This window comes from Mustela nivalis (assembly GCF_964662115.1).
Source record: "Mustela nivalis genome assembly, chromosome: 6".
NCBI classification, from domain to species: Eukaryota; Metazoa; Chordata; class Mammalia; order Carnivora; family Mustelidae; genus Mustela; species Mustela nivalis.
In genome coordinates, this window is record NC_139025.1 from 40420167 (window position 1) to 40442200 (window position 22034).

General features: G+C 39.1%; 1 protein-coding gene across 2 annotated transcripts in view; it reads left to right on the forward strand.

The window, feature by feature from the left end:
• The window catches only part of RTN1 (reticulon 1), a 217714-nt gene that overhangs the window by 173470 nt on the left and 22210 nt on the right, over positions 1-22034 (forward strand). The window contains exon 1 of one of the 2 annotated variants that reach the window (XM_082734971.1): positions 18513-18723. The exons of the other annotated variant lie outside the window; for it this stretch is intronic. Coding sequence (XP_082591097.1) covers positions 18663-18723 — 61 coding nt within the window. The 5' untranslated portion in view covers positions 18513-18662. Of the gene's footprint in view, positions 1-18512; positions 18724-22034 lie in introns of those variants that run through there. 2 annotated transcript variants of the gene reach the window in all.

Sequence of the window (22034 nt, forward strand, 5' to 3'; positions counted from 1 at the left end):
TTGCTAGGATGGAGGGGTGGGGCTCAGTGTGACAGCACTGCGGTCAGCTATGTGTGGTAGTTTAGGTGGCAAAGTCCTCAAAGAATATTGTGCAAACATAACTTGCCCAGTTGACTTCTATTTTAATGGGACTTACTTAAGAAGACTCAGTTGGAGTGCCTGGGTGGCTCAGTCAGTTAAGCATCTGACTCTTGGTTTCAACTCAGAGCATGATCTCAAGGTGGTAAGACTGAGCCCCACACTGGGCTCTGCACTGGGCGTGAAACCTGCTGGGGATTCTCCCTCTCCCCAGCTCCCATGCTGTCTCTTTCTCGCTTGCTCTGTCTTTAAGATAGATAGATTAGTAAGTAAATGTCTTTTTAAAAGAAGACTTGATTAATAATCATATTGACATTTGGGACATTCCAAGGAGACTACTTCTTTTTTTTTTTTTAGATTTTTTATTTATTTATTTGACAGACAGAGATCACAAGTAGGCAGAGAGGCAGGCAGAGAGAGAGAGGAGGAAGCAGGCTCCCTGCCAAGCAGAGAGCTCGATGCAGGGCTCGATCCCAGGACCCTGGGATCATGACCCAAGCTTAAGGCAGCAGCTTAACCACTGAACCACCCAGGCGCCCCAGGAGACTACTTCTTGATTATAATAAACACCTTCTGACATGACCCAAAATGCTTTGCAAAAATATACTAGACATTATGATAATTGGCTGTCATTTACTTTCTTTGAGCATACTGATTTAGTACATACATGCTTGTTCAGCTCATACCAGCACATATATTTCATTTTCAAGCACATGGATGGGCTGAGAGATGGCCGTACTCCCATGGGCCTGCTAACATGTGGTTGAAGGAGATTGGTCAAAACATGCCTGATCTTTTCTAACTTCAAATATAACATCGGATGTCGGTCTTGCCAATATTACCTTTAAGTCAGTGTCTCTTACCTTCAAGACTCTTAAAAACCATCATCACTTAGATTAAAGAAAAATAATGTAATTGGGGCACAGCTCTATATTTTATACCACAAAAGTAAGTCTAATGCTAAAAACACTGAAGCTGAGGAAAAAAGCAGCCCTAAGTGTATTTCTGAGATCAGTACCCCTGTAAGGAGACACCATCTGTGTAGATCTTCAATTAGTCAACTTCAGAAGCACTCCTGCAAGGCCCCTGGACAAGAACAAAGTCATTATAAGTGTTTTTTATTTTTTTTAATTTTTTTTTAAAGATTTTATTTATTTACTTGAGAGAGAGACAGTGAGAGAGAGCATGAATGAGGAGAAGGTCAGAGAGAGAAGCAGACTCCCCATAGAGCTGGGAGTCCGATGCGGGACTTGATCCCAGGACTCCGGGATCATGACCTGAGCCGAAGGCAGTCGTCCAACCAACTGAGCCACCCAGGCGTCCCTATAAGTGTTTTTTAAAGTTCACCTCACATGAGTTTTTTGCCTGGGACTGACTGTGGCCATTATTCTGAAAGAAAGAATACCTCTCTGGTCCCTGAAACTTCTAGATTTACACTACACAGATACCACCCAAAACATAAGAAAAAAAAAAACAAAAACAAAACAGAGGTGTTCCATGATTGCTAGGCTACCTAAAGGTGAAGAGATGTTCATAGTTTAGGAAGCATATTGATTCAATCTTCATGTTTTATTCCTTGTTTTTATTACTTTATGTTTGTATTCCTTTTATTCCTTTATTCCAGTATGGCTGTGTGCTACCAAAATTTGCAGGGTTCTTTCCTATTACCCACAATAATTGACTCTTTTTGTCCCTTGCCCGTTTATTTTTTTCCTAACACAAAGCCCTCTCTGAAATTCCAAACCTTATATAGTGAGACTCTGGTTTTGTGGATTCAGGTTGTCTCTTGCTGAGAAAACATTTCAGTGCTGCCTCAGCAGTTTCATGGGCTCTCAGATTAACATTTTTTCTAAAAATTTCCTTATAGATCTGTTAGGGGTGGTTTGAAAAATTGTAACTGTTTGCAAAATTTACTGCTGTGCTGTAAATGTTTAATGAGATCATTATTTTTAATCCAGTTCCTGGTCCTTGTTCATTAGTGCATGTTCAGCAGAGGAAACTTTTTTTTTAGAGGGGAGAGGGTGACTTTGTACTAATAAGCACTATTGTGAAATCATCAGTATCTTCGTTGTATGATGTATGATGTATGATTTGTTGAAAATGCTTCTTTTACACTGATAGACAAGGCACATTTTTGCCCCAACAACCCATTTCATTAGTTATTCTATTTGCTGTAGCTTTCTATCAACGTGGTCAATGATGACCTTAAAAGAAAGTGGTTGAAAATATTGAACTCGGGGTGCCTGGGTAACTCAGTCAGTTGAGCATCTGCCTTTGGCTCCGGTTGTGAACCCAGGGTGCTGGGATCGAGCCCGACATTGGGCTCCCTTCTCGGTGGGAAGTCTGCTTGTCTCCCTCTCCCTGCCACTCCCCTTGCTTATGCTCTCTCTCTCTCTCTGTGTCAGATAAATAAATAAAATCTTTTAAAAATATATAGAAAGAAAAGAAAATGTCTAACTTATTCACAGAGGATACAATTGCAGGAAATGGAAAGAGAAGGCATTGTTGCTCATCACTGGAACAGAGTCTATATAATAATCGAGGGATCGGGGAAAAAAACACACCAGCATTAACCCTGCTACATATAGTAGTTCAGTCAGTGATCTGTCAGTAGGAATGCTTCTGGCTGCAAGTGACAGAAAAATCCAAACTAATATCAGTGTGAACCAAAAGGACATTGAGTGTGCACTTAATAAGAAGTTTAGAAGTAGGAGAGGGGCACGTGGGTGGTCAGTCATTATAGTGTTTCCCTTCGGCTCCCATCATGATCCCAGGGTCCTGCTCAGCAGGGAGCCTGCTTCTCCCTCTCTCTCTGCCCTTCCCCCCACTCATGCTCTCTCTCACTCGCTCTCTCTCACTCTCTCTCTCAAATAAATAAAATCTTAGGAAAAAGAAGTTTAGAAGTAGAAGATACCAGAGACACTGATGGTTCAATACAGCCACAATATTCGGGCATTAAACTCTTCACAGTTATCATGGCCTTCTCCTCATGATCACAAGATGGCTACAACAGTTCCAAGTGACATGTCCTCAAAGAAAGCTGGGGGCAGTGAGGGTGAGAAACAGATTCTCCTTGCTTCTGAATCAGGAAAACAATCTTTCCCAGAAGCCCTCCAGCAGACTTTCCTTTCTGTCTTACTGGCTAAAACCTGGCTTTATTGTCACTGCTATATGCAAGGTATTCTGGAAAAGCTAGTCTGTGTGTGTTTGTGTGTGTGTGTGTGTGAGAGAGAGAGAGAGAGAGAGAGAGGGAGGGAGGAAACATTGTTACATATATGGTTAGCTACTGACCAACAGGTAGCAACAAAAGAAACAAAGTCTGGAGTCACCCACAGTTAGAAGGCAGGGATGTATGAAAGGCAAGTCTGAAGAATGAAGAATTGAATCCTTAGTAAGGAAAAAAGTCTGCAAATAGAGTCGTGCCCCTGGCTAGTGGAAGTGTGCAGACTGCAAAAACCAATTCAAGTTATGTCCAGCAATAGAAATTCTGAGAAATATGGTGGGAAGGGAGAACCAGGAAAAGGACAACAATAAACTCAGGTTGTCAAGGAGCTCCGGAGAGCAATTTTGGCTGGGGCCAGAGTTGTGCTGTCAGTAGAGGCTGAGACAGAGAACAAGGCTGGCAGAGGGTGTGCTGAGTAGTAATCCAAGCTGCCATGCAAAGTTGCCAGGTTGTGCCCTTTGTCAGAGTGCCCGGCCAACATGGCAAATGAGGCTTAATTCCCGCTCACACTCTGTTCACCAAGCCTCATGCCGAGATGCAGCATTGCAGCCATCTGGAGGAGGAATCTTTTTTTTAACTGCATATAATCTTTTTTATTAATTCCAGTATGGTTAATATACAGTGTTATATTAGTGATTCATATATATATTCATATATAGTGATTCAGCAGTTCTATACATTACTCGGTGCTCATGTTAACTGTACTCTTAATCCCCATCATCTATTTTACCCATTCCCCCACTTACCTCCCCGCTGGTCACTACCAGTTTGTTCTCTATAGTTAAGAGTCTATTTTTTGGTTTGTCTCTTTTTTTCTTTGTTCATTTGTTTCTTAAATTCTACAAATGCATGAAATCATATGGTATTTGTCCATCTCTGATTGACTTTTATTTCACTTAGTTTTATATACTCTCTAGATCTGTCCATGTCATTGCAAATGGCAAGCTTTCATTCTTTTTCATGGCTGTGTCATATTCCACTGTGTATATATACACCACATCTTCTCTATTCATTCATCTATCAGGGGACACTTGGGCTGCTCCCATATCTTGGCTATTATAAATCATGTGGCAGTAAACGTAGGAGTGCATGTATCTTTTTTTAATTAATGTTCATATTCTTTGGGTAAATGCCCAGTCTGGAATTACTAGATCATATGGAAATTCTATTTTTAACTTTTTGAGGAACCTCCATACTATTTTCCACAGTGACTGCAACAGTGTGCATCCCCCCCACCCCAGCACTGCATGTCTTCTTCTCCACACCCTTGCCAACACTTGTTTCTTGCGTGGTTTTGTTTTATTTATTTATTTTTAAGTAAACTCTACACTCCCTGTGGGGCTCAGACTCACAACCCTGAGATCAAGGTGCCCTGGTTTCTTGTGTTTCTGATATTAACCATTCTGACAGGTGTGAAGTGATGTCTTAGTTTTTTCACTTTCTTCATAGTATCCTTTGATGTACAAAAGTGGTTTGGTTTCTTTTGGAAGTCAAAAAAAGGATCAAAATTGAAATCAACTTACCTGTTTTCTTTTGTTCGGTGTGCTTTGATGTCATATCTAAGAAACCTCTGGCTTGTCCAAGATCATTATGATTTATGCCTGTTTCCTTCTAAGAGAGATTTAGTTTTATCTCTTACGTTAAGTCTTTGATCTATTATGAGTTTTGTATAGCGAGTTGTCCCAGCACCATTGTTGAAAATATTGCTCTTATGCCCATTGAATCGTCTTGGCATCCCTTGTTGCTAATCAGTTTACTGTATAAATTAGGGCTTATTTTGGGACTTTCAGTTTTATTCCATTGACCTATGTGTTTAGTCTTATGTCAGTACCACACTGTCTTGGTTAATGTAGCTTTGTAGTAGGTTTTGAAATCAGTAAGTGTGAGACCTACAACTTTGTTTCGATTTCAAGATTGTCTTTGTTATGGGTCCCTTGCATTTCCATATGAAATTTAGGATTAGTCTGTTGATTTCTGAAAGAAAAAAAAAACTTAGCTTGGATTTTGACAGGATTGTGTTGAACCTATAGATTGATTTGGGGAATATTGCCATCTTAGCAATATTAAGCTTTTTGATCTATGAACAAAAATGTCTTCCATTTAATTACGTCCTCTTTAATTTCATTCAACAATTTTTATAGTTTTCAAAATATAAGCTTTACACTTTCTCTGTTATATTTATTCCTAAGTATTTTATTCTTTTTTAAAAAAGATTTTATTGGGGCGCTTAGGTGGCTCAGTGGGTTAAAGCTCTGTCTTCAGCTCAAGTCATGATCCCAGGGTGCTGGGATCAAGCCCCACCTTGGGATCTCTGCTCAGCAGGGAGCCTGCTTCCCCTCCTCTCTCTCTGCCTGCCTCTCTGCCTACTTGTGATCTCTGTCAAATAAATAAATAAAATCTTTTTAAAAAATAAAAAAGATTTTATTTATTTATTTATTTGAGAAAGAGAAAGAGTGAGAGCAAGAGCAGGGCCGAGGGAAAAGGAGAAGCAGGCTCCCCACTGAGCAGGGAGCCTGACGTGGGACTCAATCCCAGGACTCCAGGATCATGACCTGAGCTGAAGGCAGATGCTTAACTGACTGAATCACCCAGGAACCCTTATTTTATTCTTTTCTATGCTATTATAGATGTAATTTTTTTATTAGCTTCATTTTTGGATTGTTCACTACTAGTGTGTAGAAATACAGTTGATTTTTGTACACTGATCTTACATCCTGCAAACTGCTAGACTTGTTTATTGCCTGTAAATATTTTTTTTATTCCTCATAATTTTCTATCTACAAGCTCATTTTGTCTGATAGTTTTACTTCTTCATTTCCAATCTGGATCAGTTTTATTTCTTTTTCTTGTTACATTGCCCTGGCTAGAATCTCCAGTGCGATACTGAATAGAAATTGCCAAAGCAAACATCCTTGTCTCGCTCCAGATCTTATAGGGAAAGATTTCAATCTTTTGCCATTTAGTTTCCTGTTAGCTGTGAGGTTTTTTTGTTTTTTGTTTTTTGAGATTCCTTTTTATCAGGTTAAGAAAATTTCCTTCTATTCCTAGTTTGTTGAACATTTTTTATTGTGAAAGGGTAATCGATTTCTCAAGTGGCCTTTTCTGCATTGAGATGATTACATGGGTCTTGTACTTTATTCTGTTAAGTTGGTATATTACATTGGCTGTTTTATCACTGGCATAAATCCCATTTAGTCATGGTATATCCTTTTTATATGTTGCTGGATTCAGCTTGGCAGTATTTTGTTGAGAAATTTTGCATCTATATTCTTAAGGAATATTGATATGTAATTCTCCTTTTTCATAATGCCATTGTCTGCTTTTTATCAGAGTAATAGTGACCTCATAGAGTGTGATGGAAAGTTTTCCCACTTCCACTTCTTTTTGGAAGAGTCATGAAGGATTGGTGTTATGTATTCTTTAAATGTTTGGTAGAATTCACCAGTGAAACCAGGGAGACCTGGGCTTTTCTATCTATCTATCTATCTATCTATCTATTTATTTATTTATTTATTCATTTATTTGACAGAGAGAGATCACAAGTAGGCAGAGAGGCAGGCAGAGAGAGAGGAAGGGAAGCAGGCCCCCTGCTGAACAGAGAGCCCGATGTGGGACTCGATCCCAGGACGCTGAGATCATGACCCGAGCCGAAGGCAGCGGCTTAACCCACTGAGCCACCCAGTCGCCCCGAGACCTGGGCTTTTCTTAGTGGGAAGTTTTAAAATTACTAATTCAATGTCTGTTCATCTCAATCTATTCTTATTTTCTCCCCTTGAGTTGGTTTTGGTAGTTTATGTCTTTCTAAAGTTTTGTTCACTTTCATCTAGGTTATCGAATTTGTTTGTCTGTAGTTGTTCATAGTATTTCTCTATAATCCTTCTAATTCTGAAAGGTTGGTAGCAATGTTCCATCACTGATTTTAGTAATTTGAGTCTTTATCTGTTTCTTTTCAGTCATTCTAGTTAAAGGTTTGTCAACTTTGTTGATATTTTTAAAAAACCAACTTTGGGTTTTATTAGTTTTCTGTATTGTTTTTCCTATTTCATTAATTTCTGTTCTAATATCTATCACTCCATCCATCTGCTTGCTTTGGGTTTAGGTTGTGCTCCTTTTCTAGTCTCTTAAGGCAGAAGTTTAGGTTGTTGATTTCTTTTTTTCTATCATAGGTGTTTACAGCTATACATTTCCCTCTAAGTATTACTTTGGCTGTACCTCTGGATATTTGTTTCATTTTCGTTCATTTTGAAATTTTTTTTTAACTTTTTAAAAACTCCATTTGTACTCTGTATTAGGAGGTATCACATAGGCAATGCTGCAGTAACAAAATCCTCTACATCTCAGGGGCTCAGCAGAAGTGAGACATGAATCCCCCTCGGACAGGACACCAGTCTCTGTAAGTGATTCTCATAAGCTCTCCCAGTTCACTCTTCTGTCCCAGGAAGCAGCCGAGTGGTCTTGTACAAATTTTTAGTAATATATATTTATGCCTATAAAGTTGTAAAATGGCTTTATAAATCTGCTCAGTAGGTAGCATACTTAGTGATATTCCAGAATTTTTTACTGTACCTTTGAATACTATATGATCTTCCTTATTGGAATTAATAACCACAATACCCTTATCACATGTGGTAATTCTGGAGTCACGTCATATCCAATCTCTCTCTTTTTTTTTAATTTTTTAGTTTTTATAAACATATATTTTTATCCCCAGGCGTCAGGTCTGTGAATCGCCAGGTTTACACACTTCACAGCACTCACCATAGCACATACCCTCTCCAATTTGTGACGACGTGGATGGAACTAGAGGGTATCATGCTTAGCGAAATAAGTCAATTGGAGAAAGACAACTATCATATGATCTCCCTGATATGAGGAAGTGGAGATGTACCATGGGGGTTAAGGGGGTAGGAGAAGAATAAATGAAACAAGATGGGATTGGGAGGGGGACAAACCATAAGTGACTCTTAATCTCACAAAACAAACTGAGGGTTGCTGGGGGGAGGGGGGTTGAGAGAAGGGGGGTGGGGTTATGGACATTTTGAAATATTTTTAAATTTCCCTTGTGATTTCCTCTTTGACCTATTGCTTATTTAGAAGTATATTGATTAAGTTTCACTTATTTGTGAATTTATAAATTTCCTTGTTATCAATTTCTAATTTTATTCCAAGTGGTTAGAGAATACATTTTGTACAATTTCCATCCTATTAAAATGTATTGTTTAATGTCTATCATATAATCGAAGTAATATGATCAACCCCTCACCATATCTGTTAACAGAAGAAGAGGTGAACCCTTTTTTGTGGGAAAATAGCATCAACTGCCTATCCTTATGGTTCTTGAATACACAGCATCTATCATACTGTAAACATTACTAGACATGTGAGAGAGGCAAGAACATGTGACTGATAAACAACAACAAAGACAATAGGGATGGATCTAGAGGGTATAATGCTATGTGAAATAAGTCTGTGAGAGGAAAGACAAATACCATGTGATTTCATTCATATGTGGAATATAAAAAACAAAACAAAACAAAAAAAAAAAAAAAAGAAAGAAAGAAAAGAAAAGACAAACCAAAAAAACAGACTCTTGCCTAGAGAGAACAAACTGATGGTGACCAGAGTGGAGGTGGGCAGGCAGATGGATGATGTAGGTAAAGAGGATTAAGAATACAATTAATCATGATGAGCACTGAGTAACATATAGAATTGTTAAATCACTAATTGTATAGCTGAAACTAGTATAACACTGCATGATACCTATGCTAGAATTTAGAAAGACAGAGACAATAGAAGCTGACTGATAGATAAGCTGGATATTGAAGATAAATAAAGTCTTTTATTTTTTTTTTAAAGGATTTTATTTATTTACTTGAGAGAGAGACAGTGAGAGAGAGCATGAACGAGGAGAAGGTCAGAGAGAGAAGCAGACTCCCCACGGAGCTGGGAGCCCGATGCGGGACTCGATCCCGGGACTCCAGGATCATGACCTGAGCCGAAGGCAGTCGTCCAACCAACTGAGCCACCCAGGTGTCCCAAATAAAGTCTTTTAAATAACTATTATAAATATGTGAAAGAAAATGGATTAAAAAATGGAAAATTTCATCAGAGAAAGGGTATTTATGAAAATAAAATCAAGTGCATGTTCTAGAACTAAAATTTCTGAAATTAAAACTTACTTAGCTCTTTGGACACAGAATAAGATAAAATTAGTGAATTCAAAAATAGCTCAATAGGAAATATCCAAAGTAGTGAAAAAACTGAATAAAAATATGAAAAGAACAAAGTATAAAAAACTTGTCAGAAGGCCAGACCTATGAATAATTGGATTTATGGGAAAGGAGAGAGAAAATGGGGCAGATGGAATATTTGAAGAAATATGGCTGAGAATTCTTTTTTTTTTTCAAAATTGGTAAAAGGTATCAATCAATATACAGATTTGAGAAGCTCAGTAGACCAAAGGAATTATAACCTTATTATAATCATACTGCATAAAACCAAAGCAAAGGATAAAAATCCTATAACAAACCTAGCTTAAAAACCCTGATATAAAACTCAAGAAGGATATTACAAGAAAAGAAAGGAAGAGGACAGATCTCATGAATATAGATAGAAAATGTCTACACAAATCATTAGCAAATTGACTCACATTTAAGTAGCAATATATAAAAAGAATGTCACATCAGTACAGAGTAAGTGGAGTTTACAGTCATAAGATTCTTTTATTGCATAGGAAATTGTGAAAGTACTATATACAATAGACTCCATCCAATAAGTTAAGGTTGAACATTATCATTGTAAGGGAATCACCAACATATTTAAAAAGGTGTAACTAGAAAATTATTGTGGGAAATAAACGGATTAATAAAGAAAGAAGGCAAGAAAGGCAGAACAAATCAGCAAGGAGATATGATAAATAAGAAATAGGGGCGCCTGGGTGGCTCAGTGAGTTAAGCCTCTGCCTCCGGCTCAGGTCTTGATCTCAGTGTCCTGGGATCGAGTCCCACATCTGGCTCTCTGCTCGGCAGGGAGCCTGTTTCCTCCTCTCTCTCTGCCTGCCTCTCTGCCTACTTGTGATCTCTGTCAAATAAATAAATAAAATCTTAAAAAAAAAGAAAGAAATAGTAAAATGATGGACTTAAATCCAATTATATTAATGATTACATTAAATGTAAGTTGACTTAATACTCACCCTCAAAAAACAAAGATTATTATCTGGAATTAAAAACAAGACCCAAGAATATACTGTTTTTAAGAACATCAAAAGATACAGATAGTTTGAAAGTAAAGGATAGGAAAAGACATATTATGCAAACACCAAAAGAAAGCTGTTGTGTATATATCCATATCAGCCAAACAAAACTGAGTCAAGGAGTGTTACTAGAGATAAGGAGGAGCATTTCATAAAGATAGAAGGGTTAACTCAATAGTAAGACATGGTGGGGCGCCTGGGTGGCTCAGTGGTTAAAGCCTCTGCCTTCAGCTCAGGTCATGATCCCAGGGTCCTGGGATCGAGGCCCGCATCGGGCTCTCTGCTCAGCAGGGAGCCTGCCTCCTCCTCTCTCTCTCTCTCTCTCTCTCTCTCTCTGCCTGCCTCTCTGCCTACTTGTGATCTGTCAAATAAATAAAAATCTTTAAAAAAAAACAGTAAGACATGGTAATTCTAAATTTATAAGAACTCAATATCTATAAAGCTATATAAATGGAAAGAATTGGAAGGAAAATAGGTCAATCAACGTGAAAGTTAGATGTTGTGATATACTTACTTCGATATCTGGCAGACATACAGCCAAAAAATTAGTAGGAAGATAGATTATTTGAAGAATGCTGTTAACCTGTGTGACTAAATTGACATTTATAGAACACCCTTAAAACTTTAGAATATGCCTTCATGTCCAATTAACACATGTATCAAAATCAATCATATTTGGGAATGCCTGGGTGGCTCTATCAGGTAAGCCTCCAGCTCTTGACTTAAGCTCAGGTCAGGATCTCTCAGGGTCATAATAGCAAGCCTCATGTTGGGCTCCACACTCAGTGCTGAGTCTGCTTCTCTTCCCTCTCTCTATCTCTGGCCCTCCCCCTGCTCGCTCACTCTCAAATAAACAAATAAATATTTTAAAAAGAAATAGATCATATCCAGATTCTAAAGCAAGTCTTGACAAGTTTCAATGGATTAAAATTGTATAGAGTTTGTTGTCTAACTACAGGTAAATTAAACTGAAAATAAACAATAGGATAGTTAGAACAAGCCTCAGAAGTTTATAATCCTTATAATCAATGGACCAAAGGAAAAAAACCACAATGACTGTTAGAAAATATTTTGAACTGAACAATAACATGAACATAATGTATCAAAACTTGTAGGTTGCCACTAAAACAGTGCTGAGAGGGATTATTATACTTTTAAATGAATATGAATATATTAGAAAAGAAGAAAGGCTGAAAATAATTTGAGCTTCTGTTTTGTGGAGCTAATGAAAGAAAAGTGAAAGTAAAAGAAGGAAATAATAGAATGAAATAGCATATACAAAGATATACAAAGGAGAGGGGCACCTGGGTGGCTCAGTGGGTTAAAGCCTCTGCCTTCGGCTCAGGTCATGATCCCAGAGTCCTGGGATCGAGCCCCCACATCAGGCTCTCTGCTCAGCGAGGAGCCTGCTTTCCCCTCTCTCTCTGCCTACCTCTGCCTACTTGTGATCTCTGTCTGTCAAATAAATAATAAATAGAATCTTAAAAAAAAAAAAGATATACAAAGGAGAAAAAAAACAAAACAAAAGAAAAATTTTATTATTTGAAATTAATTCACAATATTGATCAGTCTCCAATAAGATGATTAAGAAATGAAAGAAAAAAATAAAACTGACCAGTATCACAACTGAAAAAGTAGACATGGCTATAGCTCCTTCAGATTATTAAAAATGTAAAATTATGATGTTATGAAAATTTACAGCAATAAATTTGATAACATTTTAAATGAAACTTGCTAAAATTGATATAAACAGATTAAAAATCAAAATGTCATATTATAACCATATGAGATATATCCAAGGAGTGCAAGGTTGGTTTAACATTCAAAACTCAATCCATGTAATTTATGTATTAACTGAATTAAGGATGAAATCCCTGTGATCATTTCAATAGCCTAAGTAGAAGCACTTGATAGAATTCAGTACCTATTTATGACAGAAACTCTCAAAAAAATAGGGATAGAATGAACTTGACCTAATCTGTTAAAAGCTAAAATATTCATGGCCAACGTCATATTTAATGGTAAAATTTTGAGCACACTTTTTCCCTGAATCCAGGAGTAAGACAAAAATGATATACCCTTTACCACTTCTACTCAGCATTATATGTGGAAGTACTAGCCAGTGCAGTTAAGTCAAAGTAAAGAAGTAAAATCATAAAGATCAGAAAGGAAGAAATAATACCACATTTATTCAGAAAAGATATGATAATGTACATATAAAATTCAAAAGAATCCATAAGTAGAGTTAGTAAGTGAGTTTATTAGCAAGATCACTATCCAAAAATCTATTAACCTGGTATAGGTTTTCCTGTATCTACTTTTAATTTTACTGTGGTAGTATGTTTTAGGATTTTCTTTTATAAGCATCCTTTACCTAGATTTTTTTCATCCAATCCGAGTTTCCATCTTCTTGGTTAGCATTATTTGGATATATTTAGATGTTTTCTGCTACTTTGTTTTATTCTTTCTATTTACTGGTTCTCTACTTTGCTTCTCCTATTTTTCCTTTCCTGACCTCAATTTATTAATTACTTTGTTTATACATTTTATTCATTTAGAAGTTATATGTTCTAGTTATTTCTGGTGATGACCCTTAAATGTTTAACTTACAAATTTGAATTTTCATAGCCTAAAATTAAGATCTAAAAAAAAAATTTATATTAAATTAAGATCTCTACTGTTCTCCTGAATAGTACTAAGACGTTAGGATGCTTTTACTTTTATCACTCTGTCCTACCTTACATTCTATTTTCGTCTACTACTTTAATTTCACCTTTCTTTTACAACCCCCCCCCAAATTAACCATTGCCAATTTTTACAGTTGGTGTTCTTTCATGCATTTCCCTTCTTCTTTCTAAGTTTAGTTTTCTTCTTCCAGAAGCACCAACCTTGGTTGCTTTTTCTGCAGGGTTCATAGTTAAGAAATTCTCTCATTTCTTACATTTGAAAATACCTCTATTAGTCTTGCTGGGTACAGGAAATCTAGATGATAGTTATTTTCCCTCACTACTTTGAAAACGTTATTCCATTGCCTTCTGGCTTCAGTTAATAAAAAGACTGCTGCTGGCCCAACAGTTTCTCAGGGCAATGTGTTGTTCACTTTTGCCTCCTTTTTTTTTTTTTTTTAAAGATTTTATTATTTATTTATTTGACAGAGAGAAACCACAAGTACACTGAGAGGCAGGCAGAGAGAGAGAGAAGGAAGCAGGCTCCCTGCTGAGCAGAGAGCCCGATGCGGGACTCGATCCCAGGACCCTGAGATCATGACCTGAGCCGAAGGCAGCGGCTTAACCCACTGAGCCACCCAGGCGCCCCCACTTTTGCCTACTTTTAAGATTTCCTCTTGTCTTTGATGCCCTGCAGTTTCACTTTGATGTGGGTCAGGGTATTGATTTCCTCTTGTCTTGCTCAGGGCCAAAATATATGTCTTTTAACAATTCTGGAAAATCCCAAGCCAAATCTGGATAAATTATTCAACTTCTCAAGATGTTATTCCTCCCCTTGAAACTCTACAGCGTTTCCTTCATTTACTGACAGTATTATTACTTGGCCCTCTCTCACTGTCCCCGCAGCTGTCTGTGTTTTCAGTTTCCATATCTATATGCCAGGAAAGCCCCATCACTCAGACTGGTGATCCTATTTTTTTGTTTATAACTCAGCTTTATTATCATCTATTTCCTGAAGCCTCTCCTAAAACCTTTTCTTCCCCTTAATCACTGTGTATCTACTCTTTCCTGCTCATACACCTATCTGTTGATTGCATTTATGTATTTATGTGTAAATCTCCCCCACTAAACTCCAGCTTCCAGTGGCAGTTCCTTTTGTATTTACAGAATCAGGCAGTTTGGGCACCATAAATGTTTGCAGATTGAATGGATGAATGAATCAAGAAAATGAAGGTAAACACTATCTACCTCATAAGGGTCTATAACAACTAGGTATATACCATATGAGAAAGCACCCAGCAAATAACAAGTGCTAAGCTCTTGTTCGATTTAAAGGCAATTTATGCATTATTTTGGTGCTGTGGGTTATGTGCCAAATTGGTTGTTACTTTAAATTTCCTTATTCCATATGGCATAAAGCAGAGTTCTGAGTGTTCTTTGATCATAATGAAGTACTTTTTTTGGTTTGTGCCTTTTCTTCCAATTGCTATATTTCTCAGAGCATTAAACACACACACACACACACACACACACACACACACACCCCAAACATGGGGTTCTATGAGCTGCCTATAGTTTACCAGCTATTACATTCTGTCCTGAAACTCACTGCATCTGTAAATGCTTTTCTCTCATATAGCTAAATAGCCTTCTCCTCTTTAGTTTGGCGTCTGCTTTAATTTTACCTTACGAGATAGGCCTTTGCCTGACCCTCCTCATAAAATAGAAAACTTCAGCCCCACTCCCATTCTCTATCCCCTTTACCTGCTTTATTTCTGGAACCCTATACACCTGTCCACAAGTAAAATATACATTTACCTCTTTTATTATTATCTGCCTATCCTACTAACATAAAACTTCGTAAAAGTAGCAATTTTGCGGGGCTCCTGGGGGGCTCAGTGGGTTAAGCCTCTGCCTTCAGCTCGGGTCATGATCTCAGGGTCCTGGGATTGAGGCCCACATCGGGCTCTCTGCTCAGTAGGGAGACTGCTTCCTGCTCTCTCTTTGCTTGCCTCTCTGCCAACTTGTGATCTCTCTCTGTCTCTGTCAAATAAATAAATAAAACCTTTTTTTAAAAAAGTAGAAATTTTGCTTTATGCCTAGAACAGTGTCTAAAATACAGTAGGTGTTCAGTAATTATTTATTGACTAAATGTGTCAATATAGGTGTACTGATTCTCATCAGTAAAGTCCTGGGGCAACAAAACCCAGATGCCATACAGCCACTCTGGGCATGGAGATCTTCAACATTTCTCTTGATCTGGAATGAGATTTCAGAATTTGACAATCTTGTTTTTCCTTGAACTGAATGCCTACAGCATGATTTCATCCTGAAAACTAAAGACATCACTTCCCCTCCTGGCAGGCACCTAAACCAAGTTCTGAGCTGGCTGTGTACAAAGCCCGTCTGTTCTTTCCTGGTTTAAAGACAGTGGCAGTTCCTGCCTGCTTTTAGCAAGCTTTATTTTGCTTTCTGTTTTCTTTCACCACTCAGGGACAATTTACATATCTTTTCTACCCATTTTATCATTTTGATCTTGGCAAGAGCTTTTAATTAATACTGTGTGGGTACTTGTGCATAGAAAGTACCTGCTTACAATGTCTGCAAAAAAGAAACTCTTATTATTTCACAGACACAAGCATCTAAAGCTGTAATTCATTTGTACAATTCATTTCTCATTGTGAGAGAAAGGTCCAAAGGGGATAACTACTCGCTGAAGGCCACATAACTAATTTTTGCCACGGAAGTGGGTCTCAACACCCACATCCCCCAATTCTCAATCAAGTTCTTCACAGTTTTATGCCTTATTTTTCTTTAATACATTCATTTATGTTTTCTTCTACCACCTACGCCTTAACCTAAAGCCCCTCAATACGTATCTCACTGCTGTGTGTCTCTGTGGCATCAGATGCCTTACCTCAACCTTCAACTATCAAACTGCTGTCTTGAATTTCTGGGCATCATCAAGCTTCTGTCTTCAGATTCAGCATGACTGAAAAGAATGTGGTCTTTCAGCACAGCTGACATTCTAAGGTCAACTTGGTGGCCCAGGAAAATACATGGCCCAAGAAGGCTGACACAGCTTACCTCCACTTGAGGGAGAGTTAGCCTCTTCCTGCCCTCCCCAGCCAGGGATGTGCTGCCCTCAGCTCACTGCACAGTACCGCCCATCAGATTAGCCGTGAACAGGGCTCTGCTAATATGGTGGACACTTAGTACTCGCCAGTAAAGGTAACTGGGGGGGAAGAGAGGGGCACCAGCTGGATTTAGGACTGATGACTGGGACTATCATTGACTGGCAGTGCCTCCTAGTGGCCAAGGTTCCAAAGGTTTTCAACTGAAAAGGAGCCAGGATAGGCAGCCCACATGGCAACCTGATTCCTTCTGAGTCTTGTTCCCACCTGTTTTTATTTTGTCCAGCCCTACTTCATACAGCGAGAATTCACTGCTGGTCAGACCATCACAAACATGTTTTTTCAGTATTTTCTGACTGAATTCCCAAACATGACCATGATGATGAAAAAAATTTGGGGTAGGGTTGGAAATATAAATCTAAAAACATCACTACATTCACTGGAGCAGGTCAGTTTGAAAAGTGCTTTGTAATAACTTTTTTCCTTCCTGTCAGCCCCATGGGAGCTCTGACACCCCTTCTTCTTGTAGGAGATTTCAGCTGCCCAGAAGTGCCAAATCATCCTCCTGGTCTCATTCTTATTAAGCTTCCTTAGTAATTTCAGTTATGTTACAGACCAATAGAGAGAAGCTTGGTTTCTCTGGAAGTTTGCATTTTAAATATATATATATATATATATATATATATATACACACACACACACATATATACATAATATCCCAAAGATCACATTTTAAAGTGTATACTCTTCATAAAATGAAAGATAAATCATAGCTACAAGCATAACCTTGAGACTACTCTCTTTAAGTCCTTGCTGATGCAGGATGTGCAAATGTTGGTTTGGGTCTGGCAAGGAACCTCTTTGGGAACTGTGGAAGAATCGTGAAGACTCCATTTATCCTCAAGGGAGAGAGAGAAATACTTTATAAAAGATTATGTCGTGCCACAACGAGTAAAATGGGGACTCTTCCTTCTCTATGCCCCTGTAGTTCTGAAGGTATCCTCTGGCCCCATGTTATATTTTGTCTCCCTAAGGGTCCTGCCACTAGGACTGCCTTCCCCAGACAATGTCCAAATTCGAGTCCTTTCTCTCTGTCTCTACATGTTGCTCATCAAAATGTACCTATCCCCCCGTCCATTCTCTCAAGTTCTTGGTGTATAATCTGATAAAGTATATCATGGTGAGATTTAAATAGTAGGTCACCGCCCACTGTTCTCCTCCTCCCGTTGACATCTGCATTGTAACTGGGGACTTGAGTCTCTTGACTCACTGGGTTTGGAAACCTACTTTCTATCTCCCAAATGATACACACAGCCCACCTCCATCTGCCCCCAAACACTTAATCCCAAAGATGATGCTGTTGAGGCATCATCTTTGAGCAAATACCCTTTGCTTTCCTGAGTTCTTTTTGGATGTCTCCACAACTGACCTCCTGGAGTGTCCATGCAGTGATCAATAACTCCACATGCCAGAGTCCAGGGCTTTGCACTGGAGCCTACAGGCACCATATTCTGATAGGTATTTATTCATTCCAACCACAAACTGAGCTGGAGAAGAGGGGCAGCAGGAAAAACACTCAAGACCTCCTGAGCAGCAGGATTCTTTACAGTGATTGTGGCTTGCCAACAAAGGTTTTGGATAGCCATAGAACATTCCAGAAAGAGGAAGAGATCTGGCAATTGCTTGGAAGATGCCAGGCACTTAAAATAAATCAGGGCCAGAATGTAAAGAAATGGAGAAGAGAGGTGAGTGAGCAATGGGGACAACGGGGAGGGTTGGGTGGAGGGGGCATTCTCCTGAAAGCCATACATTCGTACTGCCATCACCTGCGTCTTACCCAACAGGTTTCTTAGGTGTCTCAGAAATTTCTAGAATATGCGCCCTGTGTCAAGAACTCCCTGGAACGGTCCAAGTGCCGCACTCTGATCACCACCCTTGGCACTTTCGCACTCCTCTTCTCCCATCTCCCCACACCTTGACCGCTTTTGTGCCTTCTGGGTTAGAACTGGCTCCGCCACATCCGGGGCCGCCCCCCAGGACCGCCGGCGGAGCCCGCGCTCTCGCGTCGAGCGGCGGCCCCAGCCCCGCGCGCGCAGGCAGCCCCGGGGCCGCGCCGCGCTGATTCGCTGCAGCGGAGACTGCGGCGCCCGCGACGCGCCCGCCCCTCGCCGCGCGCCGGCTGGTGCAGCCTCAGTCAGTCTGCAGCCGCGCGGCCACCGCGAGCCCTGCCGCTGCAGCCGGGGCGCCGACCCTGAGTGCCAGTTCCGCGCCCCCGAGGTCAGCAACGGCGAGCCCCCCAAGCCCGCAAGATGCAGGCCACTGCCGACTCCACCAAGATGGACTGTGTATGGAGCAACTGGAAAAGTCAGGGTATTCTATTTATTTCAGTAGTGCATGCCTGCGGTGCACGGGAACCCCGGGACCCGGACTCGGCCATTGTGCGGCATTTCACCTGTGGGACCTATGCATGCTTCATACCCGAGAGCTTTCTGTTGGGGGGAGTAAACTTGTCATGTCAAAAATCAACAAGGATGGTGTTTGGATTCTTTTCCTCCTTTTTTTTTAAACCCCCCACCCCCACCCCTTTGTTTTCTTGTTGTAATGCTAGAAATTTAAATAATGCATCAGTTGCCTCCTCCGGGAGTTCTTTTGGCATCCGTTGATTGTTCAGTACTTGTTTAATCTCTTCTCAGCCCCGGAGTTAAAATGCTTTCCTATTGTTCCATGCATCCCAGGCCATTTAATTTCTGCCTGAAAGGTTGAAATCTCCTGATACAACCATTAAGTGAGAGGGCTCTAGTGCATCCTTTTGAGAGGGACACACCCATTTCAGGGTTGTTATTTGTGGTCACACAAAGGAGACTGGAAATGCAGACTAGCTCTGGAAATCCTGAAAATATGATGGCGTAGCCACATATTAGGATGGTTCACTTTGAAATATTTCAGGGTTTTTGTCTGTCATTTGGGTAACCTGTAACTACTATTTATTAAGAATGGGTATCTGCGATACAAATAGAGGGGAAATACAAAGCAGTGCAAAGTGCCCTCTGATAGAACAGATTTATTTTGAAACAGTCCATATTAGCACTGGGTGTGGCCACCCTCCAGCCTCGCTGGGATTGCTTTTCAGCCATTTTTATTCAGCCTCATACTTCACACATCCATCTCTCCTTTGTTACATTAAGATTCCCTCCTTCACCTTGCTCAGTTTGAGATTATGAGGAGAAAGAGAGAATTTGGAAGAATGAATTATGCGTGCTGAACTCAGGCATTCATAAGATGAAGTATCTTTTAATCTTGAACAAATAAGGTTCTGAAGAAGGCGCATTTGGCTTAACCTGAAGGGTTGCAGTGTTCCTCAGGGGACCAAAAATACTCTGGAGCAGAAGCTGATTTTTTTTTTTTTTTTAATCTGGCATCTTCCCCTTGTCATTTTATACGACAGAAAGAATAGAATGGCTTTTCATCATTAGTGCCCCTGTAAGGTTTTTCTTAAGTAAATTTTTTAAGCAAAGATAAAGTAAACGTGAACGTCAGAATTAAGAGCACATTAGCTATCTCTTATTCGTTGGTTTGGGTGGTGGTGACATAAAATGGAACAGTCGAGTTCAAATTATGTGGGTCTATTAGAAATACAACTGTCAAAAGTAAATAAATGGTCCTAATATATTTAAAAGCTAGGAAATAAATGGATGGCAATTCAGGGGCATAATTTTAAAGAATGATGGCAGTGATATGAAGTCGCATATTTTATACAGAAGGCAGTTGTGAAAATGCTTGGTGACGTTTCATTCTTAGGTATTAGACTCATCCAGTTTATTCTGATAACACTTCACAGACAACTATGGCGTGATATAATATCAAGTTTAGGTTGGTTGCAAAGACATTAAAAAAAGTTGGTTTTTAGACTATGATTATGGGTTTCTTCTATTCTTACAAAAAGTAGATGCCAAAGCATAGCAGATTTTCATTTTTGTTGGTACAAGATATAAAACACTATTTTCATTATATTCCTATGTGTTTCGCCTCAGTCAACCTTCTCACTGCAGGGGTTAAAAAAGCGCATGGCTGTTTATAATCAGAAAATAACACAAATGTCATCATTTGTCTATTAAAAACAATCATTTTCATTTTCAATATACAGCTACTTGTGAAGATTAATGCAAGATCATTGTAGGTCTTTTACACTCCGTGACCTTTGGTCATCTTCAGTACCATTGATTTCCTTTTGTTAGATAGAACAAAGCCATTATCTTGAAAATTGACTAATAACTGGGTGGGTGGGTTTATAGGCACCAAAGAGAAATATTAAGAAATAAATTATTACTTTTTCTTTCACTAGGAGAAATTTCATTTAAAATAAATCTATATTAAGATTTTTGTTTAACGTTTTCCATGTATCTTCTTCATGTTAGTTCCTCATTATCAAAAACAACTGTTCTTAACCCTGGCCTACACATTAGTATCATCTGGGGAGCTTTTAGGAACACAAAGGATGCCTGGGCCCCACCCCTAGAGGTTCTGATTCAATTGGGTCAAGTATCAATATTTTTTTTGAGGATCCTCAAGTGAGTTTAATACTCAATTGGGGTTGAAGCCACGGTTGGTGTGTAATGATTCTTAGTGAGCCCAGTCCATAGCCCAGCAGAGCAGAGTTGGGTGTAGAAATGAAATGGGTGTGATGTAGGAGCAACTGTGAATATGGTTGCAGGACGCAGGGTACCATTGTTGAGAAATGTCCTCCAGAAGTATTACAGGTGAGAGTTTTGCTTGTGAAAGGGAATAAAGAAAGTGAGCTTCAGGTTTTCTCCATATTATTAAACATTCCATGGAGAAATTGCAGCCCGTTGACTATTTCATGAAGACTCAACTGGCACTGATACAATTGTCATAAGAACTGTAGTACCTATGCAAAAGGAACTTATATTTACTTTATTAGCATGTAAGATTTCAGCTAGAAACAGGAGCACTTAAAGAGAGTCTAAAGTCCACAGTGCACTAGTACGAAGATTTTGTAATACATTACATTACAGTATATTAATGCATTCATGTATACATTACAAAGATCCTGCTTCCAATATAAAAAAAAAAAGATACCACTGCCAATATTGGTTATAAACCAAAGCCCACCTAACTCAGGGAAATGGAAGCAAAATAAAACCATAACCTAATAAGACACCTATAGAGATAGTAACATTACAGATCACAATAATACTAATATGTTGGGGGCATGTTTACTAAATGCTTTACTTGCATCATTGCATTTAATGCTCACAAATCCTGTAGTGTGTAAATTTTATTATTATTTTGTAAGTAAAGCTGAGGCCTCCACCAAGGCACATGGCTAGTATTGCCAGAAGAGGCTAGATTCAAGCCTCAGCTGTCTGACCAAAGAACCCCTCACTTCCCACTGCTTTGCCATCGGCCTCTATGGTAGATAACTTTTTCCTCAATGATGTTTCTAAGAATATGAATTATGCAGGTAATGGTGATTGTGTGGGCTTAGTAATCCCTCACATTTACATCGTTTTCATTTTGCCAAGTGTCTTCTCCTAGGAGCTTCTCAGTTTACTCTTGGTCATCATGAGACTCAAAGAGGTTAAGTGACTTACCCACGGTTTTTTGCTAAGTGTTGAAGTGAGTAGTGAGAAGGTGCCTGCTTCAAATCCAGAACTCTTCCC